Source organism: Macaca thibetana, chromosome 17, assembly GCF_024542745.1.
Source record: "Macaca thibetana thibetana isolate TM-01 chromosome 17, ASM2454274v1, whole genome shotgun sequence".
NCBI classification, from domain to species: Eukaryota; Metazoa; Chordata; class Mammalia; order Primates; family Cercopithecidae; genus Macaca; species Macaca thibetana.
Window position 1 is genome coordinate 17443038 of NC_065594.1, and position 27850 is coordinate 17470887.

The 27850-nt window shown below is 37.9% G+C and overlaps 1 protein-coding gene and 1 long non-coding RNA gene across 5 annotated transcripts in view; both read right to left on the bottom strand.

Moving 5' to 3' along the window:
• Nucleotides 1-593: 593 nt before the first annotated feature.
• Nucleotides 594-27850, bottom strand: part of LOC126940354 (uncharacterized) — a 39263-nt gene continuing 12006 nt past the window's right edge. For 2 of the 4 annotated variants that reach the window (XR_007720718.1, XR_007720719.1), the window contains exons 2-3: nucleotides 1819-2728; nucleotides 594-1459 (exon numbers count right to left, since the gene is read on the bottom strand). This is a non-coding gene — a long non-coding RNA (uncharacterized LOC126940354). The remainder of the gene's footprint in view (nucleotides 1460-1818; nucleotides 2729-27850) is intronic. The other 2 variants (XR_007720720.1, XR_007720721.1) reach the window with 2 other exon arrangements.
• LOC126940338 (keratin, type I cytoskeletal 18-like) lies at nucleotides 16755-19043 on the bottom strand. Its single transcript, XM_050766135.1, has one exon. The coding sequence runs from the start codon at nucleotides 18122-18124 to the stop codon at nucleotides 16832-16834; it is 1293 nt and encodes a 430-aa protein (XP_050622092.1). The 5' UTR covers nucleotides 18125-19043; the 3' UTR covers nucleotides 16755-16831.

Consider the following 27850-nt stretch of genomic DNA (forward strand, 5'->3'; position numbering starts at 1 on the left):
GAAACTTTCAATGCTTGTGATACTACTTTGGTATACATAAAAGTTCCACTAAGACTAAGAAGGAAGAATGTTTCCGTTTTCTATTGAAGACAGGATCTTAGAAGTACTCAAGTGAGTTATTCGTCTGTTTAAGTTTTATTTTATTTTTAATTGACAAAAATAATTGTACATATTTATGGAGCACAATGTGGTGTTTCCATGTGTGTATACCTTGTGCAATGATCAAATCGGTGTAATTAGAAAATTTGTTACCTTAAACATTTATCATTTGTTGTAGTGAGAACTTTCAAAATCCTCTCTTCTATATAGGAACTAGCTAGACAACAACATTTTACCAGTACATGACTCTCATATATTAGCAACAAACCAAATTTGAAAAGCCTTAGCCAATACTACAAAAACAAAACATTTAGAGTAATACCTTTAAATTTTTGAAAATGTCTTTAGTTATATAATTATAATTGACAAATTATATTTGCATATACTTAAGGGGTAGAAGATATATTCATATAATCTAAGAATGCAATATAGAATAATTAAATCAAGTGAATTAACATAACAATCATCTCACATACATCATTTTTGTGGTGAAAACATTTGAAATTTAATTTCTTTGCAATTTTGAAATGTACTATATTATTGTTTACTAGATTTACTAGGCTGTGCAATATACATTTATAATAATATTTGTGAATACCAATGTATTAGATTTATCACCTTCTATAAATATTCATCTTTGAAATGATAAAAGTGGGTTCTACCTGTAGTTCTTTTCTGACACGAGAAGTTGCAGGTGCATATGAGATGATCTACTGACTTTTCTTCTCAAAGTATTTTTTGGAAGCAGTGGGATTTGGCTTGGTTGTAGAAGAACTCAATATCTATTTGCCAGGCAGACTTCTCTGTGGATCTCCACCAACTGGCATGCCTTCACGAAGAAGGCAGTCTCTTCCATGCTTCAGCCATTGGGAGATCATTGACACTCATATACTTGATGATTTCCACTGGGGTTCTATTATGAAAAGACCCGTTAGTGGAAGGTCAGGACCTCCTACCAGCACATCATAGTCTCAGGAAATCTATTTATTTAAGTCTGACAAGAGTACAATGCTCGTATGGCCCAAACTGGCTTTCTTTGGTGTATGTATCTAGACGTGATGGTTATAATGAAAATCCACTGAAACTGCAACAACTTCACAGTTCACAGTATGAAATGCATTGGCTGTCTCACTCAAAGCAATAATTTCTGTAGGACACACAAAGGTGAATGGCAAAGGATAAGAGAAGAGCATGAAATACTTTTTTAAGTCAAGCCTAAAGTCAAGGCTTAGTTCTTTGAATTCTTCCCTGGCAATGGCAATATACTTACAATAGTAGGTTTCTGAGGAACTTATTCATTCATTCACTCGTGCAATTGAAGAATACAGCAAATGTGAATTGAGAACCTTCACTGTGCCAGCTTTGCGTAGAAAAAAAAGATTTTAAGTAATGTAAAGTGTTTGTTCCTGTTGTCTTTTGCTCTGAACAGAGTTATACTAAGTAGATAGTGGAGAGCAAAGCAAACTTGCAACCACTTTCCTTTCTTAAAGAAGAAACATTGAAGGAGACAGCTACTACATGCATTGCTCGTCTTCACAATGTGTACTATGTCCTGACAAATGTGTGGAATATTAAATGCCATACTCTGTGTCACGAAGATATTTCCTGATAATTCAGAATAATGAAGAAACAATTCATTTTGAGACATACTAAGACAAATGTATGCTCAGTAAATTTTTAAAATTTAAATTTTCTTTTAAAAAATTATAAATTTATTACCTTAAACATGTATCATTTGTTGTAGTGAGGACGTTCAAAAGCTTCTCTTCTGTATAGGAACTAGCTAGACAACAACATTTTAGATTTCTGGGGATATGATGATGACATATATATATATACACATACACACACACACACAGAGAGAGGTTGGTATACACACATATATTTTCATTTTTCATCAGCCCTAAAATTAATGATACTCCAGTAGCAAAGAGCATACCTATGTCTGGCTCCAAGTTTCTTACATTATTCTCCAAAAAAAGGAACCAGGGTTTCTTAGAGTGATGCTGATTTGAGGATTGGGGCAAAAGTACACAAGATCAGGCCGGAGTAGTGTTAGAAGGAAGTGTTAACAAAAAATTATGGAGGTATGACAAAGGGGCACAGAAGTCAGCTGAAAGATCTATCAATGACCAAAGCTGGAACAATTGGAGCAGAAAAATTAAGTAGCATTGAACTATAACCCAAAGTATGAAATAAATAAATACCCATGAGTTCACAGTAATATAAATGATTAAGAATAAATAAGTGGGGGAAGAATAGACAAATGTACTATGCAAAAGAATCTTACAGACAGTCTGCTCTTAAAGTGGTGGAACATAATTCCCCACTCCTTATGGGTAGGCTAAGCATAGTGATTTCCTTTCAAAGAATAGAGTGTGAAAAGAGGAAAAAGAATAACTTTCCAGGGGAGAAACGTGACCAAAAACTATCTCAGCCAGGTAATCAAGGTTAACATCAACAGTGGTAAGTCACCTTAATTGTATGTACACTTGATATGATGTGATGCGAATGGCACTTTACCTCAGTGGTCTTTCTCCCAAGAACACATAAGTCAGGTCTAATCACAAGAAAAACATCACACAAAGTCCAGTTGAGGGACATTATACAAAGCTTCTGAGCCGTACTCCTGAAAACAAGCAAGATTGTCAAAAATAAGATAATTCTGAGAAACTGTCAGAGCCAACAGGAGCCAAAGAAGACATGACAACTAATGTAATGTGCTATCCTGGATGGGAGCCTGAATAAAGTACAGTGTTGAATTTAGTTTATAATAGTGTGTCAATATTAGTTCATTAATTGTAACAAATACACCAAACTCATGTTAAATGTTAATAATAGGGGAAGTTGAGTGGGAATACATGGAAACTCTATCTTCATAATTTTTCTCTAAATCTGAAATTATGCTAAACTAAAAGTATACATACAAATACATATACATACATATACATGTATACATATATGTATATGTACATACATATGCATATACACATTTCATATATACATATATGTACACATATATGTACATGTATGTGTATACATACACTGAACTATGATATGCAATATAGTCTGAAATTTTATTGTATGAAAAATTTCATATAATACAAGAACTGTCTATCTTGTTTATCAGTGTTTCTCTAGTACGTTATACAGCACTTGTCACAGATTTTTTTTTTTTTTTCTTTAGAGGCAGAATCTTGTTCTGTCACCCAGGCTGGAATGCAGTGGCATGATCACGGCTCATCAGAGCCTCAAATTCCTGGAGTCTAGTAATCCTCCTATCTCAGCCTCCTGAGTAGCTGGGGCTGCAGGCACATATCATCACAAAATTAGCCTGGCTAATGTTTTCGATTTTTTGTAGAGACGGGGTCTTGCTTTGTTGCTCAGACTAGTCTCAAACTCCTGGCCTCAAGGGATCCTCCTGCCTCAGCCTCCCAAAGTGCTGGGATTACAGGTAGGAGCCACTGTGCCTAACAAGAACAAAAAAAAATTCTTTAAAAAATACTCATTTAATGGATATAGATACAGAACTATGCGTATTTGTGTATTCATGCATGTCTATATATCTTACAATTTATATTTATGTAATTATATTTATGTATCATTTTCCATGTTAAATGTTTCACATATATAATATTCACTGACTCTGTGATAATTTAGAAATGTGTTCAATTAAAGTCCCCAAAAGACTCCCCAATCTACTTGTATCAAAGTTTCAATTTAATTTTTTTCAAATAATTTGAGTGATTGCAAACAGTCATTTGCGTACCAGTGTATAAAACTTAAAAATGATCATGTGTCACTCAACAAGGGCTCATTCATTGTATGTAATGCACTTCCTTGTGAATTTCCTTGAGGTACTTGATCTATCATCTTACTCTAAATTCCTCTAAATGCCCACAGGCCTAATTTTAGTTGAAGAATGTCATGTTAATTTAGAGAACTGTTTTGAACTAGTTTATGTTTACGTATGCTTGGTGTAACCGTGAGTCCTATGCTCTTTGTGATTAATATTCATGTTTGTAAGTGTGCTGGCCAATATATATATATGATAGTCATTTTCCTGAGCCAGTGGTTTTGATTCATGGTCACAGAGACGTTCCTGATAGGCACTGAGGGTCTGGATACAGGGAAGGTGTGTATAATCTCCTGCGCATCGGGGCCAGTAGTACATAGATTCTGGCAGTATACATGTCTCAGCAGTTTAAAAACTTTCGTGACTTTTCATCTGAACTTTCTCTTTACTGAGGCATGCTTGGACCTTTGGCTCTCTGAGTCTCTCTCTCAGTTTCTCTCTCTCTCTCTCTCTCTCTCTCTCTCTCTCCCTGTCTGTCTCTTTCTCTCTCTTTTCATCTGTACTTTGAAAAACGACTAGGCCTCGGCCGGGCGCGGTGGCTCACGCCTGTAATCCCAGCACTTTGGGAGGCCGAGGCAGGCGGATCACAAGGTCAGGAGATCGAGACCACGGTGAAACCCCGTCTCTACTAAAAATACAAAAAATTAGCCGGGCGCAGTTGTGGGCGCCTGTAGTCCCAGCTACTCGGGAGGCTGAGGCAGGAGAATGGCGTGAACCCGGGAGGCGGAGCTTGCAGTGAGCCGAGATCGCGCCACTGCACTCCAGCCTGGGCGACAGAGCGAGACTCCGTCTCAAAAAAAAAAAAAAAAAAAAAAAAAAAAAACGACTAGGCCTCTCATAGTGTTTTTGATTCTTTAGTCGGGGGTGAAAGTAATACATTTAGGAATAGTAATTAATAAATAGGAGTAGGCTGTTTCCAGTTTTGAATGCACAGTATATTTATTATTTTATAAGATACATAAAGAAACATTTTTCTCTCCATTTATATGGTATTCACTGACTAAAGCAATTGAAAGCATTAACTACAATACAGTGCTATCACCATATACAGTTATAGCTTCTATTTTATGTGAATAACTTCATGGTTATTTATTTTCATGGCTTTTCTTGTTGCACAGGACTTGAGAAGAAACCCTATTTTCTAAACTGCCGTGGATGGTGTCTCTAATCCACTCACACCTGATCCATGATGTGTACACAGTTGCTCCTGAATGGGATCAGATACTTGATACTTATGTGTATTTCATGGCATCTATAAGCGACCTGACCAGCTGTGGCTTATGTGCCAAGTGACAGATAGTTATAATTAGTTCGCTTATCCAACAAGTCTTTGTTGTACAACCACTGTATGATAGGCATTCTTCTAGGAATTGAGGCTGTAACAATTATTAACATAAAAAGAGACTTCATTCTACTCTCATGGAGTTAGTTACTATTTTACTAGGGGAGAGAAAATTAAAATGTTTTAATAATCATTATGTTAAACAGTGATGCAAGCTATAAGAAACAAAAATAAATTTGAATGTGTTGAGAATGGCAAGAATATGTTGTCATTCTGTGTTACATTATATTTTACCCATAAATCTGTTACCATTTACAAATAGCATTATGCGGGACTGTGTTTCCATTAGCCCCCACAAGGGATCTCATACTTCCTTCTCCAGCACACAACAGTGAGTGGCACGCAGTAAATGCTGGATGACAGTGGAATGGTGGAAGGATGAGTGGATGACATTTGTTAGTAGTTTGATATCTCTATGTAGAAAGTGATACACAAAGATAACTATAAGAGCATTTAAAAATATTAGGAAAATGTGCATCAATTTCACAATTGTGAAATTCAGCAGAGAAATAAATGAGAAAGTTAAAAATGATTGATATTTAAAGGTTCATTTTAACAGAGAGCATCAAGACACAAAAAGAAAAAAGAATCAGTGAAAATGTAAAATGTTATGAATAGGACAAATTTCTGTTGCTGGGACTGAATCAGATAATTTCTTTTAATCATTTGGTTTATTGCTTTGCAACTCATCTATGCAGCTGGAATCTGGAAGTACCAGTTTTACATAGTATAAAAACTGCCCTAATTTTTAAGTTGGACTGAGTACATGGATTTTTCTCCATTGGTTCCCTGCCAAAGGAAAAAAAAAAAGGGAAAGTACTTTCTCAAGCTAATTATATCTATGTTTAATAAATAATTAAAGTGATGTGTCCAGGAGTAATAATATGTTGAATTTAAAATTTAATTAAAAATTTTTAAAACAGGAAACTCCCATACCACAATTTCATATTCAGTATATTTCAAGGTATTCAGTAGATTTGAATGATTAAAATTAAATAAACCATTACAAATTTTTGAAGAGTTTACTTTTTCAAAACAGTCAAATCAGGTCATGATTGTTTCTTGATGTCATAGTTTCTTTGGACTTTCCTAAGACATCCAGAGAGAGGAAAGGCAGGGACAGTTCTTTCAAATGTGGCTTCAAGAAATATTACTTTATCTTACTTCTGTGAACTTGCTAGGAGAAAAAAGTATTACTTTATAACGGAAGCATCGTGTGTGACTGTGTGTGTGCACAAGTTGTATGTGTCAGAAAGTGTGTGTTTGCTTACGTGTGTGTGTGTACCTATATGTGTTTTCATGCTGAGAGCACTAAGATAACATAAAAGCTCTGGAATGTTTTGGAAAAACCTTACTCTCATGTGATAGGAGTAGAGATTATTAGATACTTGCTGTTGACATATCAATCCTAATTATAGAGGCTCAGTGTCTCAGGGTGATTCTCTCTTTAGACACTCGAAAACACTCCCATTGAAAAGAAAGACAGTTGCTCAAGTGTTCTATTTTGTTTTTAATTTGCCTTGAAGTCATGTATTAATGCATGAGGACCGCAAGAAATAGGGTGGGGAGGCTTTAGCTCTAACATTTGTTTTCTTACTATAATGCTACAGGAGAATCCCTGTTTTTTTGGCCTTCAGGGAATTGTGCAAAAGAATACCTTTTGTCTCAATTTCTGATAATTGTAGAAAAGGCAAATTGAGTGCCTAGAATAACATTTTCTCCTATTCAATTGCCTAGTTTTTTATATTATTTCTGTGTTTACATTGTATAACTACGTTTTACCAGATGTCTCTCAATTTCAGAGATTTATAAGCCTTCAAGAAAAGTGTATACAACTATACAAAATAAACAGAGTGATCACTACAACTTTGTGATCATCTGCCCCTCATCAAAAGCAGGAGATAATTAACAACCTTCCGTTTCAGTTAAATTCATGGAAATATTTAAATGACACTTCTGAAATGACTTGGGGTTTTATACATACTGAGATTGTCATAATCTGAAATTCCATTTATCAAAAATCAGTACCAATCTCGGTGGCCTAACCAGAATGAGTCACTCCTGGAACTACTCAAGGATTAGTTATTACTATAGCTTAAAGGAATAAAACTGAATCAATGAACAGAAAGTAAATCTGGACATTGCTCCAGATATGGCTCAAACGAACCGGTTATTACATAAGCTAAAGATCTGTGTTGCTGATAATAGAAACACCTAGGAGATTAGAAGGATTAGTTTCACAAGGCACCACCCCAAGCAACTGAAAAATGTTCTAGTACAATGCAAATTCTCTTAGTGTGATAATAATTTTTTCCTTGGGCATTGAATATTTGCAGACTATTGACAATACCCTGGGCTCTGTTTGAAGCTCAGAGAGGAATGGCTTCTGGGTGGTACATAGTTTCCCTCTTCCACCCATGACAACTGTTAATCCTGATTACATTTGTGTTCTCAATAACTCTTTTCCTTTTTCTTCCCGGAACCCATATATGCCTACCTCATGATGACACACACACACACAAAACACACATAAATGCACACAAGCAACTCACTCAATGCTTGATTTTGTTATATGCTTAAACCACATGATGCTTAATTTTGTTCTTTCTGGAGCTGGAACCTACAGTCTCTAGACATCAAATAACTAATAGAAGAGTTGCTAATGAATGAATAGTTGAGTGAACATAGTAATATTTATATTTGTAATGAATTCTTATTTATTTTACCTATTTATTCAACAGAGATGTACTGATTTTGTAAATATGCCAGGAGCTGTAGATTTAAAATAGAATTGCAAGTTCAAGATGCCTTAAGTAGATTCATATGGCTGGAGAAATGGCTTGGCTTGGGGAAGTGGGGAGATTGGCATTGCCAGTTCTTGAAGAGTCATGCACGCTAAGCTCAGGAATTTTGAACTTTGTACGGAAAGCTAAAAAGCATCACTGACACATGTTAAACAGTTACTACAGACATAACCATGCTGATTTAGAAAGATTATCATTGCTGTAGTGTGGAGGAGGCCCAGATTAGAGACATAGAAAACAGACTGAAGAAGGAGGCAGCAATCCAGAGGGAAACAATATATCACAGCTTGAATTCAAGCAGTAGGAATAAAAATAGATAAATAATTTAGTGATGTTAGGGAAATATAAAATAAAAGAAGAAATCAAATAGATGTGTCTAAATCGAAGTGGAGGATGTATGAGAGAAAATGCATTAAGATACACTTCAAGTTTCTAGCCTGTGTGACTGAATTTGTGTTGGCAACTAGAGGAAACACAGATTTAAAGATAATCATTAGTAAATATATTATTGATTGTGATTTAAAAACAGTTTCATTGAGATATAACATGTATACCATATGTTTTACTCATTTGAAGTATATACATCAATGGTTTTTAGCATGTTCACAGGGGTATGCAACCATCACCACAATCAAATTTAGACTATTTTTTTTAATCTTTTTTTTTTTTTAAGACAGAGTCTTACTGTATTAGTCAGGGTTTTCTAGAGGGACAGAACTAATGGAATATATATATATATCTATTCCATTAGTCCTAGATATATATAGGGAAGTTTATTAAGTATTAACTCATATGCTCATGAGGTCCCACAATAGGTCATCTGTAGGCTGAGGAGCAAGGAGAGCTAGACCAAGTTCCAAAACTGAAGAATTTGGAGTCCAATATTCCAGGGAAGGAAGCATCCAGCACAGGAGAAAGATGTAGGCTGGGAGGCTAAGCCAGTCTCTCCTTTCACATTTTTCTGCCTGCTTATATTCTAGTTGCGCTGGCAGCTGATTAGATTGTGTCCACCCAGATTGAGGGTGGGTCTGCCTTTCCCAGCTCACTAAACCAAATGTTAATCTCCTTTGGCAACACCCTCACAGACACACCCAGGATCAATACTTTGTATCCTTCAATCCAATCAAGTTGACACTCAGTATTAACCATCACACTAACTCTGTTGTCCAGGCTGGAATTCAGTGGCTTGATCTTGACTCACTGCAACCTTCACCTCCCAGGTTCAAGCAATTCTCCTGGCTCAGCCTCCCAAGTAGCTGGGATTACAGGCACCTGCCACCACACCTGATTAATTTTTGTACTTTTAGTAGAGATGGGGTTTTACCATGTTGGCCAGGCTGGTCTCAAACTCCTGACCTCAAGTAATCCACCCACCTCAGTCTCTCAAAGTGCTGGGATTACAGGCATGAGCCACCGCACCTGGTCAAATTTAGACTGTTTTCATTACCCCAAAAGAAAACACCACACCCTTAAGTTGTCACTCTCAATACACCTTCCCATCTCCTCCAGGACTAGGCAACCACTATTCTTTTTCCCATCTTTATATGTTGGCCTATTTGGGACATTTTATGTAAGTGGAATTATACAATTATATCATCCTTGGTGACTGGCTTCTTTCACTTAGAATGATGTTTTCAAGGTCTGTCCATGCTGTAGGATGTGTCAGTTTTTCACTTGCTTTTATTGCTGAAAAATATTCCTTTGTATAAATATGCCACCTTTTACTTATCCATTAACCAGTTGATGGACATTTGGATTGTTTCCACTTTTAGGCTATTATGATTATTGCTACTATGAACACTCACGTACAAATTTTTGTGTGGAGGTTGTTTTCCTTTCTCTTGGATATATATCTACAACGGGTGTTGCTGGATCATACGGTACCTTTATATTTAACATCTGTGAAATTGCCGAAATTTTTTCCAAAGTGGCTGCATCAGGCCGGGCACAGTGGCTTACACCTGTAAGGCTGGTGGCTGCCAGCACTTTGGGAGGCCGAGGCAGATGGATCATTTGAGGTCAGGAGTCCAAGACCAGCCTGGTCAACATGGTGAAATCCTATCTCTATGAAAATACAAAAAAAAATGAGCCAGATGCGGTGACGTGCACCTGTAATTCCAGCTCAGAATTACTCAGGAGGCTGACACATGAGAATCGCTTGAACCTGGGAGGCGGAGGTTGCAGTGAGCCGAGGTCGTGCCACTGTACTCCAGCTTGGGTGACAGAGTGAGACCCTGTCTCAAAAAAAAAAAAAAAAAAAAAAAAAAATGGTTGCAGCATCATTTTACACTCCCACCAGCAGTGCGTGAAGGCTCCAATAGCTCCACATCCTCACTGACACTTTTTTATTATGGGCATACTAGGAGGATTTATATTTTATATTTTATTTTTAGAGTTTATAGTATATATTTTATATATAGATATTTTATACAGATATATACATTTTATATAGATATATAGATTTTAATATTCATAGTGTTCAGTATATCTTTTTTTGGCTTATACTTTCAGCGTCATATGTAAGAAACAATTGTTTAATCCAGGGTCACAAATATCTATGCCTCTATTTTCTTCTAAGAGTTTTATCATCTTATCTTGTACACTTGAGCCTTTAATTCATTTTGAGTTAATTTTTATAGATGATATGAGGTAAGGGTCCAACTCTATTCTTTTGCATGTAGTAGCCCAGTTTTCCTAGAACCATTTACTAAAAGACTGTTGCTTTCAGCCAGGCGTGGTGGTTTATACTTGTAATCCCAGCTCTTTGGGAGGCCAAGGTGGGCAGATCGCTTGAGGCAGACAGACCTCTTGAGTTCCAGACCAACCTGGCCAACAAAGCAAAACCCTGTCTACACTAAAAATACAAAAAGTAGCCGGCTATAGGGGCATGCACTTGTAATCCCAGCTATTCAGGAGGCTGAGGCAGGAGAATCACTTGAACCCGGGAGGTGGAAGTTGCAGTGAGCTGAGACGACACTACTGCACTCCAGCCTGGACCACAGAGCAACACCATCTTAAAAATAAATTAATTAATTAAAATAAATAAAGATTATTGTTTCCCAGTTAAAATTTTGGCACCCTCTCAAGGTTCTATTATAACTATTAAATCAGGGTTAGATATCTAACCTAAAACGGTTAATCTACAGGCTTGCCAATGATAACGAAGTGACCTGAGTTCAAAACACCCTACGCAAGTAAGAAAGAGCTAGGTCAGTGAGATTGTTTCCTCTTGGAAATTCAGATAGAGACATACTAAAAGAATTGGGCCATTAGTAACTAGAAGAGAAACTAAAGAATTATGAGGAAAGAAAGGTTATGTTATGTAATAATTATGAACGAGCTGAATTATTAAGAAGAGATGCTATAGGTAGAGAAAATATGGATGGAGCAGAGAATGATCTCTTTGCTCTGACAGCTGAGAGGAAATGACAACATGACCCCAGAGATGCAGAATCTAACAAAGCTGAGTCATGTTTAAGGCAGAAGGAGAGATGACATAGAAACTGTTGAGAAGGGTCTCATAAAACAGTTATTATTCTTGCATTCCTAAGAACCCTTTCTCCTGTTAGCCACAGAGATTTGTTAGTCCTTGCAACCAAAATGACCATCCATATTTGTGCCAAGTGCTAAATCTATGGACTTTTTGAAACACTCTTAAATAAAATGAAAAGGAACAGTTTATGTTAGTGGTATCTGGCTCAAAAGTTCCACAAATGCTACTTTCTCTGACGTAGTCCCAGACTTCCCTTGTAGGTTTCATAGGTACTACCCTCACTTTATAATTATCACAGAAGCCCCAAGTCATCCTGTTAACACAAGGATGCATGGCAATCTAAGTCATCACTAAAATTTCCTTGATGTCAGGAGTAAATACTGTAATAAATGATGTATCAAACTTAACTGATGAATAAATGGAGCCCATCTAACTGATTTCTCGCTTCATATTTTCTATTCATCTACCACAGTTTTTAAAAATTAATCTTAGAGTCTTTCTTTTTACTCAAAGAAAATATTTTGGATCAAATATGATACTTATCTTTTTTTCACTTAAGATAAATCGTACTGAAAATTAATGCACACAGATGCCATGAATGCATGAGTATACATAGTCGTTCTCTTAAACTCATTACTGTCACCCTTTTGTCTTTGATTTCAAGTAATGCTGAGTCTTTAAAAAAAAATCTCACTTGCCAATGGATTACATATGAGAAGACAAATCTCCAGCAATGCGCCTTTGCAACAAGGCAGTAATATTCAGACAAGAGTGATAGGGGTAGAACTGAGATTTTAGGCCAAGTTCCCAGGTAGGCTACAATAACAACATTCTTGAAGATTTAGAACTTCATTCAGATTTTTCTGAATGTTGACTTTGCTGTTTAAGATTAATACTATCTAAATCCTATATTTTCTGTGGAAATAATTTTTAAAATCGAGGCAGTTTCTATCACTGAACTAACTCTCCAGTGCGATATATGTTTGTTAAGCACATGCTGTGTATAGACGCTGTGCTGCTAAGTGACACAGTGCCAGGAAGAAAAACAATCCATTTCTATACTGAGGAACCTCATGATCTATAGCAGGGGGAAATTTATAGCCAATTCCTTAACCTAAAAAAGAAATGCTGTTTTCTGAACCACCTGGAACCAGTAAAACTGCTGGAGTTCAAACTTCATCTCTATAAACCTAATCAAGTTACTTAAATTATCTAATCACCCATAAAGTGGGGAGAGGTAACAGTTCCTACTTCATAACACCTTGGAGATGATTCTGTGAAGAGAAACTGAGATGATACATGTGCTTGTCACAGATCAGGCAATAGTAAGACCCAATAAATATTAACTATTATCTTCAAAATGTTATTAATTATTTTAAACCTTCAGATACAATATGATTATTATTTAACAATATTGCAAAGATACTGGCTCAGTTTTTAGTTTTAATAGACACAGCTGCTTGTTAATTTGGCACAGTTTAATTCCAAACCCATCTCTCTAATGCCGATCATCATGAATGTATAATTAAAGAGCTATGTAATTCAATTGCAGCTAAAGCAAAATTATTCTTTGTACTTTCAAACAATTTTTAATGTTATATAAATATTTTGAATATAATCCCCACCTTCTAGGTCTTCTGGATCGAAGTAACACAATGTTATGTATGCTATAGAAAGCTATTCCCATAAGAAGATTTTGTAACATTGATTTTAATGAACACTTTTAAATAACCTAAGTCCTTAATTCTCATTAAGGGGAAATAATATATCTTGTCAATGATGAGTCACCTTAAATGAACTGTAACTGTTCTCCATTTACCATCCCAATTTTCTGCTACCCTTGGAGCCACACTTCTTAAAATACTTATACCTCAGATTTACACTTCTTTACTTCCCATTGGTCTTCAAACAGACCGGTCTGCCTTTCCTTGTCACCTCCCCATTTAAACTCTCTTGACAAAGAACCAATAATTTCCCTGTTAACACATTTATAGATATGGTTCTTTCCCTCATCACATTGAACATTCCGGCAGCATTTGATTCAATTGATAATTTCTTCTCTCTGAAAAGTTCTGATCACATCATAGGCTTCTCTTGGGTGAAACATAATACTCAATAGTGTGTTGGCAAATATTTAAAAGCCAATTCTCTGGGGGGAAAAGTCTGAATTGTAGTGTTGGCCAATTTTCGTAGTTTAAATACTTCCGCCATGACTGATTTCAAGCTGCCAGTGTAACATGGCTAAGCAGGGTAAGAAATATACACAAACAGTCCAACACACCACTTACTCTACGAATTGTCATCTGGACACCACTGAACACTGGAATTGCAAAGAAAATTCTAATAAGATGTAATTACATATTCAAAAATATTTTAACTTTAGCTATACTTAATAATTTTTACTTAAGTACTTGATATTTATTAACTGTAGTTTGTATTTACCTTTGAAATTTATCTTTGAATTTTATGAAATAATGTTGACTTTATAGATATACATATATATACACACACATATATATATACACACACACACACACATATATATATATTTTAGACAGAGTTTCACTCCGTCACCCCGGCTGGGGTGCAATGGCCAGATCTCAGCTCACTGCAACCTCTGCCTCTGGGGTTCAGGTAATTCTCATACCTCAGCCTCCCAAGTAGCTGGAATTAGAGGCATGCACCACCACGTCCGGCTAATTTTTGTATTTTGTATTTTTTTTTTTTTTTTTAGTAGAGATGGAGTTTCACCATGTTGACCAGGCTGGTCTCGAACTCCTGGCTTCAAGTGATCCGCCCACCTCAGCCTCCCAAATTGCTGGGGTGACAGGCATGAGCCACTGTGTTCAGCCAATAGTGCTGACTTTTAAAAGAAAAATAACCTCTCTCAAAACCTAAATAAAACTTACATTTTAGTAAGAAAAAAAAAAACTACATAAATATTTATTGTTTGGCTAGAAATATGGCTTTTTTAACTCCTTAAATCATTACTGATAATAGAACACAATGTACAGTGAATGAAAAAGTTGATTACAACATAGTGATTTTGCTAAAGTGGCACCAAAACTAAATTCTAGGCTGGGTGTGGTGGCTCAAGCCTGCAATCCCAGCACTTTGGGAGGCCGAGGCAGGCAGATCACAAGGTCAGGAGTTCGAAACCAGCCTGGCCAACATGATGAAACCCCGTCTCTACTAAAAATATAAAAATTAGCTGGGCATGGTGGTTAGTATCTGTAATCCCAGCTACTGGGGAGGCTGAGGCAGGAGAATCGCTTGAACCCAGGAGGCAGAGATAGCAGTGAGCCGAGATCATGCCATTGCACTCCAGCCTGCGTGACAGAGCAAGACTCCATCTCAAATATATATATTTATTATTTATTCTATATATATTATTCTATATATATATTCTCTCTATATATATATAGAATAAACAATTACGTGTGTGTTTATGTGTGTGTTTGTCTTATTTGTCTTATTATTCACCTAAACCTCACTGGTCCATCAGTAAAACTTCCAGATATATAATGATAAACTCAGCTGTCTAACATTTTGGCAATTTTTAGTCATGTACAAAACATAGGTTTATGTATTTTTGTTAATATTGTCATTATGAAGATGTATTTGTGAAGGCAGAGGGTAGAGCACATTTTAATTTAATAGTGGTTAGTGTTATATCTAACTTTTTTTTTTTTTTTTTTTTTTTTTTTTTTTGTTGAAATATGTTGCCCAGGCAGGAGTAGACATCTCGGCTCATGCAAGATGTGGGTCTCCGTTCTGTGCCCTGTACCCCTAAACCGCCCCGGCTAATAATTTTTATGCTGGGGTTTCAGTGTCATCCCAAAGTGCTGGGATTACAGGCTCACCGCGCCCGGCCTACGATAAATATCTAGACAATAAGATGTGGGTCTCATATAAATGCTGGGAGTGTCATATGATTTGGTCACCACGATAAACTCATAAGGTAAAGATCCTTATCCTCTTTTATTTGAGCCAAGGTCCATCTGATTCCAAATTTAATGTTGCTAAGAACTACAATTTACTGCCTTTCACCTGTTTTCAGGGGTAAATAAATAAGTAAATAAGCAAAATGTTGTTTTTAAAACATAGTATCTAATTTAGCAGTTCAAGTCAGGAACTTATATTTTCCAAGTGCTACTAAACTCAAAAAGTAAGATTTAACATTCTCCAAATTAAATCCAAATTAATATATTCTATTTAAGACATTTATAATTACATGCTATGCTATAAATATTATTCCACGCATTATTTTCGAGGAATGATACATTTTTTGACAGATATTTCAGAAAATCAAAATCAAGGTAAAGGAATCTGCTTTTAAAGCCATGAAGATGCTGGAAGAAAAATGGAGAATAAATGAGACCAAATGGAAGATAGAAATTTAAGGCAGATGTAAACTAGAAGGTGGGAATGCCATGGTTGATGGCTTTTGAATGGAAAGCAAGAAAGAGCAGACCTCGGAATGAGAATTTATTTGTGAAGCACATTGCACCTATTCTTTGTGCCATCCTAGAGTCATCCTAAGTGCTTCCTAACTTGCATCCCAAAATGCTGGTAGTCAGCTCAAACCACCCCCGGTTATGGTCCCATTATCCCTGGGACATCAGATATCTGGTCGCTGCCTCATTGTTACTAATTTTTTAGGTTGTCGTGAACTATTTTGTAATGGGGACATAATCAGAATGTTCAAATAGGCCACCTGTTGTATTTTATCCTCAACATAAAACATACAGGCTGTGCCACAGTGGAGGACAATACAAGGATGTTTCTGGCAGAAATAAGACTAAGGCACGTGCACTGTAAAGGCCATGCACACCACCAGAAACACTGAGCTTAAATCAGGCATCATCAGTGTAACAGAGAGATGCTTTCCTTATTTATAATACTATCTGAACTGATATGTTCAGATGACGTGAGCGGTGAGGCTCATGATAGTGGCAGATGACATTATTTTAATCAGAAAATTCAAGTGATTACTAATCCTCCTATTGTCACTTTAATTGAAGTCGAATTTTTTCACGTAATTTTAAAGAAGGTCTGCATCAAAAACATTATTTTAATACTTGGCTTCCTATGAAGATAAAATGTTCCATGAGTACAATGTACTCATTAATGTACTCATAATGCACACTTCTTGTCATGTTATTTTTTTTTTTTTTTTGAACTCTGAACTTTTTATTGGCTTCCTGCTCCCCAAAGGGTACCCTGCTTCTGCTGGCTTAATGCCTCAGAACTTTGGTGCCGTTGGTCTCAGACACCACTTTGCCATCCACTATCCGGTGGGTGGTGGTCTTTTGGATGGTTTGCATGGAGTTGCTGCTGTCCAAGGCATCACCAAGATTGAATTCCTCGCCATCTTCCAGCAGGCGGCGGTAGGTGGCGATCTCAGCTTCCAGCTTGACCTTGATATTCAACAGGGCCTCATACTCCTGGGCCTGTCGCTGTCCCTCTGCCCGGGTCTGTGCCAGCTCTGACTCCAGGTGCAGCAGGATCCCATTGAGCTGCTCCATCTGTAGGGCGTAGCGGGCCTCCACCTCCCTCAGGCTGTTCTCCAAGCTGGCCTTCAGATTTCTCATGGAGTCCAGGTCGATCTCCAAGGACTGGACTGTACGTCTCAGCTCTGTGAGCGTCGTCTCAGCAGCTCCAACCTCGGCGGACTGTGTGGTGACCACTGTGGTGCTCTCCTTAATCTGCTGAGACCAGTACTTGTCTAGCTCCTCTCGGTTCTTCCGAGCCAGCTCGTCATATTGGGCCCGGATGTCTGCCATGATCTTGGCGAGGTCCTGAGATCTGGGGGCATCTACCTCCATGGTCAACCCAGAGCTGGCAATCTGGGCTTGTAGGCCTTTTACTTCCTCTTCGTGGTTCTTCTTCATGAAGAGCAGCTCCTCCTTGAGAGCCTCGATCTCTGTCTCCAGCTGCAGTCGAGTGACATTGGTGTCATCACTGACCTTGCGGAGCCCATGGATGTCGTTCTCCACAGACTGGCGCATGGCCAGCTCTGTCTCATACTTGACTCTAAAGTCATCAGCAGCAAGACGGGCATTGTCAATCTGCAGAACGATGCGGGCATTGTCCACAGTATTTGCGAAGATCTGAGCCCTCAGGTCCTCGATGACCTTGAAGTAATGGCTCCAGTCTCTGACCTGGGGTCCCTTCTTCTCCAAGTGCTCCCGGATTTTGCTCTCCAGCCTCCGGTTCTCGGTCTCCAGGCTCCTCACTCTGTCCAGGTAAGAGGCCAGGCGGTCGTTCAGGCTTTGCATGGTCTCCTTCTCGTTCTGGATGCCTCCCATGCCTGCCAGACCCCCGGCCATCCCTGAGGCCGGGCCCCCGGACCCCATGCCGCCCCGGAAGCTGGTGGAGCGGGACACGGAGATCCGGGAACCAGAACCCCCAGCGCCTGCATAGACACTGGCCGCGCTGCTGACCGGCCGGGCGCCGTAGCTGGGCGCCTGGACAGAGCCCAGGGACCAGTAGTTGGTAGAGAAGGTGGAGCGAGTGGTGAAGCTCATGCTGTATGGGAGGAAGGCGAGACGACAGGACTCAGGCTTTGCCGACCCTTGTCATGTTATTAATACCTCATCAAGGCAGATGGTCTTTTGCTATCTTTCAGATCCTAACTGAAGCATCGTTTCTGCAGAAGGAGCGTGCCTGATTCTCCAACCTGAATTTGTTCACATAGTGTTGCATTCTTGTAGTACTCTGTGCATTTCCTTTATTGGGCTCGTCACTATGGCCATGCGTGTATGCTTTTCAGTGTTTACTGTCTATTCCACTAGATGAAGTTCCACAACCACAGGGGCCGTGTTTCCTTGATTCACTGCCTGTTCCCACCACCTTGCACTTTTCATGGCAAACATGACTTGCCCCAAAGTGATTCTGGAATAAATTTGATTTATTTCACTTATAGAGACCATTTAGTGTCACTTAAAGCCTTCAAACTGTAGAAAGGCTAAAAAGTGCAAAGGGAGGGAGATATTAACATGATGGAGACTTAAGGATGGCCAATGTTTAAGGTTCCCAGATGGTGACACAGAAAGCAAAAGACTTAAAGAAGTTGAAAATTATTTTATTTTAGATGAAAGAATGGTAGGAGGGACGACAAAATGGGCATTGGTTTGGGTCCCAACTCAGGAAGATATGTTGGGAAACAAGATGGGAATTTTATGGTGTCTGGAGTTCCCCTTGCTCAAGCAAAAAATGTCAAGCAGATTCAGAAGGGGGAGTGTCTTGTTCATGCTGTTTTCAAAAATGGATATCATTTGAACCAGCCCCTATAATTCTGAGGACACTTGTTTCAGTTTAGTTCTATTTGTTACCCATACAGTGGTTCCTCTGAAGGGAAATAAGATTTTCAGACTCTAGTTTGAAAGATTTTATCCATGTTGAGCATTTATAGATAAAATCATTTCCTAAATGTTGAAATATTTCAGTTTTTTCTTTCTTTTTCTTTCTGTTGGAGTCTGCATTTAGTGGGAATATATGATGGACTTGGTTTTGCCCCATATGAGAACATGAAAAATTAGATAATGTCTATAATCTACTCCCTTATGAAATTGAATGCCAGCTTCATGTCTTAATCACCTTAAAGCCCCTATGGCCTAGGGCAGTGTCTGGCACATAGCAGGTGCCCAAGAAATATTTGTTGAATGTAAAACTCATGTAAAAGTGCCTCATCTAGTAGGTCATCTTTTCTCTCACATTCCCACCCCCTACCCTCAATCCCATTAGACTGAAGAATCCAAATATGTAGACTGGGCATGGGATCAAGGACATAACACCTTAAAAGAAGAATTTCACAGAAAGTTGCCAAAAACTTGGAGAAGCCCCTCCACATACATTCCCCAGATGAAAAATCAATCTCAGACAAGACCCAACCAGGACACAGTAGTAGATTTATCAATTTTTCTCTGCAGACATAAGAGATCTGTGGGGCCATCTGAGTGATGAAAGTGGACTGAGCTAGAATCATTCCAGGACACTCATGTGAAATGATTGCAGCAAATCAATCAGCATTCTTAGAGACAGCAGACAGCTGTGTTTAAACATCAAGCAAGAGGTCAGGAATCTACTGCATTCTCTAGAGGGCAGTGGTTCCTAACCTGTTGGATCACATACCCCTTAGAGGATCTAAGTAAGGTGTAGGACCCTCTCAAGATTATTGCACATTTCTAGTTATGGATGAGAAAGACAACACACATACGTCAGGATATTTTCAATCCCAATACTATATGTGTGGCAAAGCTTTAGAAACACTAAGTGGATGGCTCTTTACTGGTCCCCTAGAAAGAGCCCAAACAAGCATGCAGTGGATGCTCATTATAAATAATTAAGGTGGAGCTAGAGTTGGGAGAGTGTGGCACCCATAATGCCTGGTGTTAGGGAAAGTATCCTAAGGACTTCTGGGTTTTCTACATGCCATTGCTCAGTCACATACAAGTGCAGTGACTTATCAGATTGATACATTTAGTAAGAATAAATCAGGCATGCCATGCCTCTTCCTCTTGGGAGCAAACCTGGAAGCAAGATGTGATCTAGAAATAAGGGCAACCTTATTCTTTCTCTTATGTCTAAGTCTTGCTTTGTGTAGACTTGACAAGGAAAGAGCTACTTCTTCATTCCCCTTAGAGATCTCCACCACTTAATACAAAGTGGTGCTCAGTATCTGTTGTCTTTTGCAGTGATTCGTTGATGTGCACGTGTCCTGACATTAAGTAAATCTCTTGTGCATCTCAGCATTCTCGGGGAATCATTATGGAAGTTTTGCCATAAGCTTCTATAGAATCTTTTAAAATTGTGTACGTTATATGAATTCTTTTAAAAATTTAGACATAATCTTGTGCAAAAATTAGTAATTGTTAAAGCAAGCTACATATGGCCCAAGAAGAATTCCATACTTCTATATTTGAGTCCTTGTGGATAAAGTGTAACCTAGCTTAATAGTCAGACAAGATTGAAAACTTAACTTAGGAGTATGCCTGTAACAACAACTGAGTCTTGGCCAATCCCAGCAGCCATACTTCAACCCCTTATAGACTGCTAAGTGTTCAAACTGTGTTCAAATAAGGCAAGTGCCAGTCTGTAACCAATCCAACTGTTTCTGAACCTCACTGCCAATTTCTTCCCATCATTTCCCTTTCCTTGTCTATACATTTCCTTCCACCATGTGGCTGCCCTGGAGTCTCTGTGAATCTGCTGTGATTCTGGGGGACTGCCTGATTCACGAATCCTTCATTGCTCAATTAAATTCTTTTAAATGTTAATTCGGCCGAAGAGATCAATAGCTCCTTGTTTAAACAACCTTGACAAAAGCCACTTTATAATGTGCAGAACAAGCAACAATATATGATGAACTGATAGCCAAGATCTTTGAGCTCATTTATGTTTGTTCTATAGTGACATGCCCCACTGCTCTTGTTTTTATTGTTTTTTCAGCATTTATTAGTCAGAATTTCCCCTCTCCCTAATTTACAAGGCTGTCTAAATGGTGCTATGTCAGAAACATAAAGAGAATCAGACAAAACTAATTTTTTTCGCACGTGTAATTGTTAAAATAAAGCTCTGGAAATCATTTAAAATCCAAAGCCCAGGATGTATAAGGATTTATAATTGTACTATTTTCTGACCTTAAACTTTATAATACATTTAAACTTCACAGATATCAACATAAACTTTGTTAAAAGGACTTAAACATTGTTCAGATGGGTCCCCTTGAAAGCACAGGTGGCTAGTGAATAGGAGAACCTGCCAGTGTGCATCCAGCACTTTGGGAAACCGGTGATGTCTGGCTGAACTGAGTCTGTTCTGAAACGTATGTCATTTAAAACAAGTTGAGCAGGTCAGACCACTCTCCATCAATGCATGTTATCAACAAAGACTGATTAAACTTTAACTTCCCACTAGGAGACCATTGTAGACTTTTGTGGTTGAGAATGCTGAAGGCATTTGTAATACAGGAAATCCATTTTCAGAATAGTTACTACCAGGTATTTGGTAAATAATATTTGTGTGTACTCTGACAAGACTGAGTGAACATACGTTTCATAGATTCACCGGTTATTTTTATTTTGGAAAAGTTTAAGTGTAATTTCACATGAAGCAAAACCTATACGTATAAAAATATCACTTATTTTAATACATATTGCTACTGTGAACATACTGCCTGTAAAAAATAATTTTAGTGTATTAAATTTGGAGTTGAGGAAGCCTTTAATCTGTACATTGTTATTAAATTATTCTCACAACTACAGTTAGATATTACACATCTGATATGGATTTATTAGTCTCTAAATAAATATAAAATACTTTAAAAGGTAAAAATTTAACCAAATTTTAGTTTCTTTAAGGTTCTTGGATGTTAATAAATTTGTTTAATTTCTATTCAAGGCATAAAAATAGTCAATGGAAATTATTCTGCAACTGTGATTTCCAAAATGCAAAATGAACATTTAAACCAATTTAAGTTTTGGTTAGCCATTTGTGTCACCTAAACATAATTTAGGTGACAGAATTACAAAAGTTCATGTGTCTGAGCACAAATACTATACAGAACAGATGATGAGAGGAGAAGTATACTCTGACATCACAGCCTTTCCCTCTAGGATATTGCAATTAATCACCTTGGTTTTTGTTTGTTTGTTTTATGACAAGAAGCCAAAGTACACAGAAGAAGCATGGATTATACAGTTTGAGCTCACTAGGTAGAATTTTACTTTTTAAGTTAATTAGCAGCCCCTAGAGACATCCTAAAAGAAACAGCATATTTCCAACAACACTTGAGGAAGGATCATGTAAACAATGAAACAAATAAACAAAATTGTAAGCAGGGAGCTGAGAAATGATGACAAAAATACAGACTCAATGCAGTTAACGCCCCAGACAGGGGTCAGATGAGATAATCTATGGGGGTAACTGAATGACTATGGCCAGTATGGGAGAGAAAGGTAGGAGATTGCACCTGTGCTTCCCTCTATTCCCTCCTGAAACTGCACTAAAATGGCAGTCAAGGGATTTTTTTAAGCATAAATATACCCAAGGAAATATAGACGAAGATGTGGCTACAGCCAGATTTTGGAAGCTGGAAAGCAGATAAATGGAGGTAACTAACCTGACAAACTAGAGGAAGCCAGGACTTGAGCCAGCTGCACAGAAAAGCCAGCAGCAAGACCATCTGAGTTGTTGAAACCCCACAAAGGACAGAAATGGAAAGTACCATGTACCTTTGAAAATGAGGTAGCATTTGGGCTAAATGTTCATGTTAGCAGCAATTCACCTCCCAAATCCTGTATCTTACCCCACCCCGCCAGGTAACTGCCTCACATCACCCCAGGCAGAAGATTCCATGGCCTTCCAGAAAGACTGAGTTAGGAGCAACATGCTGCCGAATCCCAGGCTCAGCTGGCCATGGAGTTAGCTTGCTGACAGTTGGAGAGTCAGTGAAAACCTACATAATGACAAGGAAAATCTCCTACTATGTTACCAAGTCAACGGAGAAAACACTATCTGCCTCATACTCCATATCTTTCCAGGAAGAATGAAGAGTTCCTTTCTGGGGAAACCAACCAAGCCAAGAGAAAAGATAATACACATACTGACTCTTGAGGGCTTCTGCAACAAAATAACCTAGCCAGATTATCCTACAGTGAGAACTACCACCTGAGAAACCCCCTCAACCCCCACCACCATGCGCATGTGCGCGCACGCGCGCGCACACACACACACACACACACACAGAGCTGCTAATCAGTTTCTAACATGAAATACAAAGGCCAAAATAATCAAGGAAAGAACAGAGAAAAGGCAAGTCATAGAAGCAAACTTCTCAAAACTCTAATTAGTCCTTCAAAGATGTTAAAAAAATGCATTCTGAACCTAAAATAGAATGGTATTTTTAAAAGAAGCATTTTGATAACATAAAAGAACTCAAAGAATTTGAACATATTATAGCAGGAACAGAAAATGCCACACACACACACACACACACACACACACACACAAAAAGGAGCTGGAACATAAAATTGAAGAACTTTTTCCGAAAGTAGAAGAAAATACAAAAAGAAAAATATATAAAGTACTGAAGAAGATCGGAGATCAATATTTACCTAAGAGACTGCCAGAAAAACAAAGAACACAAGTAGAGAGATGATACGATTTCCCAGGCCTAAGCATGAGTTTCCAGACCAGAAAAAACCGATTTTCCAAAACAATAAAAGACCTTCATGAAATCAGAGCATCAGAAAAATTCCAGAACTCTGTTCACAAAGAGATAATTACAAAAATTACTGACAGAAAAATAATGATCGAAATCAAAGAGTGGAGGATCAAAGCACCACCAGGTTTCAGAACAATTGGAAGCTGGAAGACAATGGAGCAAGGCTTTAAAATATCAGACAGAAAATTATTTCCAACCATCACAATTGTCACTCCACTAGGAAAGCACAATTAAGGACTTTTCAGATATGCAATGTCTCAAAAAATGTACAATTTACACTTGAAACTGAAAACTTAGAAATAACAATAGAAACATTATATTCATAAACATGGAGGTAAATTTTTTAAAAAGCCACCTGCCTCTGGGCATTAAGAATCAGAAGCAGGGGAGTTAATTACTATTTTAGTTTTACCTCTTGTAGAACTAATTGACTTTTAAAGCCATTTACCTTTACAGTATTGGTTACAATAAAAATTACTTTAAAATACAAAATAAACAATTAAAATTAAGGTGCAAAATATTATATACAGGTTGCTCTCACTGGAATACAAAAGAACAGAGTTACACATGCCTGTACCTGGACAGACTATTTCTAAAGAAGAGGAGGAAGCTGATAACAATAATTGTCCTTAAAAAGAAACTTCAAGTTACAACGGGGGATTTACTTTTAATTGTGTACTTGTTATCTTATTTTAATTTCTAACCAAGTTATTTCTATTTTTAATGTTTTGAAATAAAGTGAGTGGTTTTGTTGAAAAAATGCTGGAGATTTATCCTCTGCAATTTGTATATTATCTTATGTTCTGGGATTCTTTGTAAACTGAAGATATCCATATGTCAACAGTGTATGCTGGAGTCTCAGGATGGAGCAATGACAATGAATCACAGGGAGGTGAGAATTCATCTGCACTCCAGGCAGGATTAATTTGAAAACATATGAACAGATTTAAGAACAAAAGAGAAAAGGAGAAGGGGTATTACCGTACATGGGTTATCAACATTCTTAATCATAATATGTAAAGAAAGTACATTTTCAATTTAGAAATAATCCTAGAATCTAAGAAAACTTATAAATTGCAGAGGATTAAAGGGCAGGGCTTGATGAACAATTGGATAGAGACAGCGAAGAGAAGAGTCAAAAATATTCCCAACAATTCCTGGATAATAGAGAATGGTCTGCATAATCCTTAAATGTAAGGAAGAAAAGAACAACACTAACAGTAGTAAATACCTGTCGAGTCCTTGCCTACTATGTGCCAGACACTATTGTAAGCACATACATGTATTAACTCACTGAATTGCTTGAAGATCACTGTGAGATAGGTACTACTACCACCCTCATTTTATGAGCTACAAAAACAGAAAGTTTTCTGTTTTTTTTTTTTTTTTTTTTTTTTGAGACAGAGTCTTGCTCTGTCACTCAGGCTGGAGTGCAGTGGTGCCATCTCGGCTCACTGCAACCTCTGCTCTGCCTCCTGGGTTCAAGCAATCCTCCTGCCTCAGTCCCCTGAGTAGCTGGGATTACAGGCACATGCCACTATGCCTGGCTAATTTTTGTATTTTTAGTAGAGACAGGGTTTTGCCATGTTGTCCAGGCTGGTCTTGAACTCCTGACCTCAGGTGATCCACCCACCTAGGCCTCCCAAAGTGCTGGGATTACAGGCGTGAGCCACTGCACATGGCCAACAATGCTATTTTCATTAAAAAAGAAAAATCTGTCGCAGATTCTATGGGTCACTTTTTGCAAAAGGGTAGCACTTTTCACTGCATCCTCTCCACACTCACTTCTGTTCTGATCCTGATCTTTAATACCTTTACAGGAGAGTGTTTGGGCTCTGATTTGCTTTTCTTATGAGCAAACTGGCTAAACTAGACACCTAACTTAAAGTCTTGACCACCTACTCCGCATGATTTGCTAAGAGTTTTAACAAGAAATTATATAACCATCATACAGGTTGCTGCCGCTTTCACATTGTATATCTTTCACAGAATGACAAACAGATGAAATATTCAAAGGCATGGAAAGTAGGTATGAGCTCTTTCACTTTCATGTGTCACCTTGAATGATCACAGTTCACAAGTGATAAACAGGTAAATATGTTGCAAGTTTGGTATCAATAAGGTAGATTCTTTCAAGTTAACCACTACTTCACCATACTCCCTTGAATGGTAATCCACAGTTTTTATTCGCAAGGGTCCTCAATCACTTTAAAGCAAATTGAAATCCTAGGCACATTTTGATATTTCTTAATATTTTGCTCCAAGTAAGTAATAAGAAATCCCATTTAATTTCTTTACTTTATGGCAATTTTTGCTATTTCAAACTCCTACATTCCTGACTGAAGAATGTAGGACTGAAAGAATGAAGGTACTATTTCTGTAAATTATTTGTTTGTGCAAATATAGAAGCCTGTTTTTTGCTATTACTACCCTCTAGTGGATGCATAGCATACACTAATTTTCACGGATGCACTGGGCCTTTTCCTTAATAATGGCCTTTCAACAGTTATGCTGTCCAATATGGTAACCACCAATCACATATGGCTATTTAAATTTAAATTAATAAAAAATAAATGGAAAATTCAGTTCCTCAGTCACACTGGCAACATATCAAATGCTCAATAATCTCGTGTAGCTATTGACAGCTCTGACATAGAACATTTCCATCATCATGGAAATCTGTATTGGACAAATGTTTATCCAGACTAACGTGTACATTATGGAACATGGAGACATGAACTTATTTAACCTAAAGGAATTAACCTATTGACAACAGATTAGCCAACGCCATCCCAAGACTCTTGATTATACTCTCAGCATCCAAGATTTACAGAATCAAAAGCTAACTGTTCTTGAGCTTTTCATACAAAAGTTAACCTCACCTTTTTTTAGATAAATTTTTTTTCTTTAAATCCAACAGATTTCATCACTCCAAGCGTTCAAAGGCCTTGTGGTGGCTGCCAGGCGTGGTGGCTGATGCCTGTAGTCTCAGCACTTTGGGAGGTCAAGGTGGGAGGATCACTTGAGGTCAAGAATTCAAGACCAGCCTGGCCAACATGATAAAGCCTCGTCTCTACTAAAAATACAAAAAGTAGCCAGGCTTGATGATGTATGCCTGTAATCCCAGCTACTCGGGAGGCTGAGGGAGGCAAATCACTTGAACCTGGGAGGTGGAGGCTGCAGTGAGCTGCACTCTCACCTGGGTGACAGAGCAAGACTCTGTCTCAAAAAAAAGACCATGTCGTGGCAGATATATTAAATTATTTTCAACACAGTTCTGTGTTGTGAACTTACAAGATAAAACCATGGTATGCTTTCCTTTCTTCCTGAGATTCAGAGAGAGAGAGAGAGAGAATAGAACTCACTTATTTTCCTGTTTGTTTTGTTTTGTTTTGTTTTTGAGATGGAGTCTTGCTAGGCTGGAGTGCAATGGCACAATCTCTGCTCAAGGCAACCTCTGCTTCCCAGGCTGAAGCCTCAGCCCCCCAAGTAGCTGGGATTACAGGCGCCTGGTACAACACCCAGCTAATTTTTGTATTTTTTTAGTAGAGACGAGGTTTTGCCACATTGGCCAGGCATGATGGTGCATCTCGAATTCCTGGCCTCAGGTGATCCACCCTCCTCGACTCCCAAAGTGCTTGATTACAGGCATGAGCCACTGCACCTGACCAGAACCCAATTTTTTTCTAACAAAGGCTAATTTTTAAAAAGTTGGCAAGAGAAGTTTTTTAAAAGAACATATATACCTATAAGAGTTGTAGACAATACTCATACATGACGTCTACATTAGAGGAAAGTCCAAAACATTCATGATAAAGGTAACGTTTCTGATTTGGGGGGTTATTATTTGAAAACAAAAGTGGGGTGGGGGAAGAGTTCTTTGAAATGCTGAATGTAAACTTGCCACTGAGTAAATGTCTTTCTTTAACTCAATCATAAGAGTGTAGGCTGGGCGCGGTGGCTCAAGCCTGTAATCCCAGCACTTTGGGAGGCCAATGTAGGCAGATCAGAAAGTCAGGAGATTGAG

Coding starts and splice junctions, on each gene's coding strand:
- LOC126940338 (XM_050766135.1), bottom strand. CDS start 18,124: ATGAGCTTCACCACTCGCTCCACCTTCTCTACCAACTACTGGTCCCTG.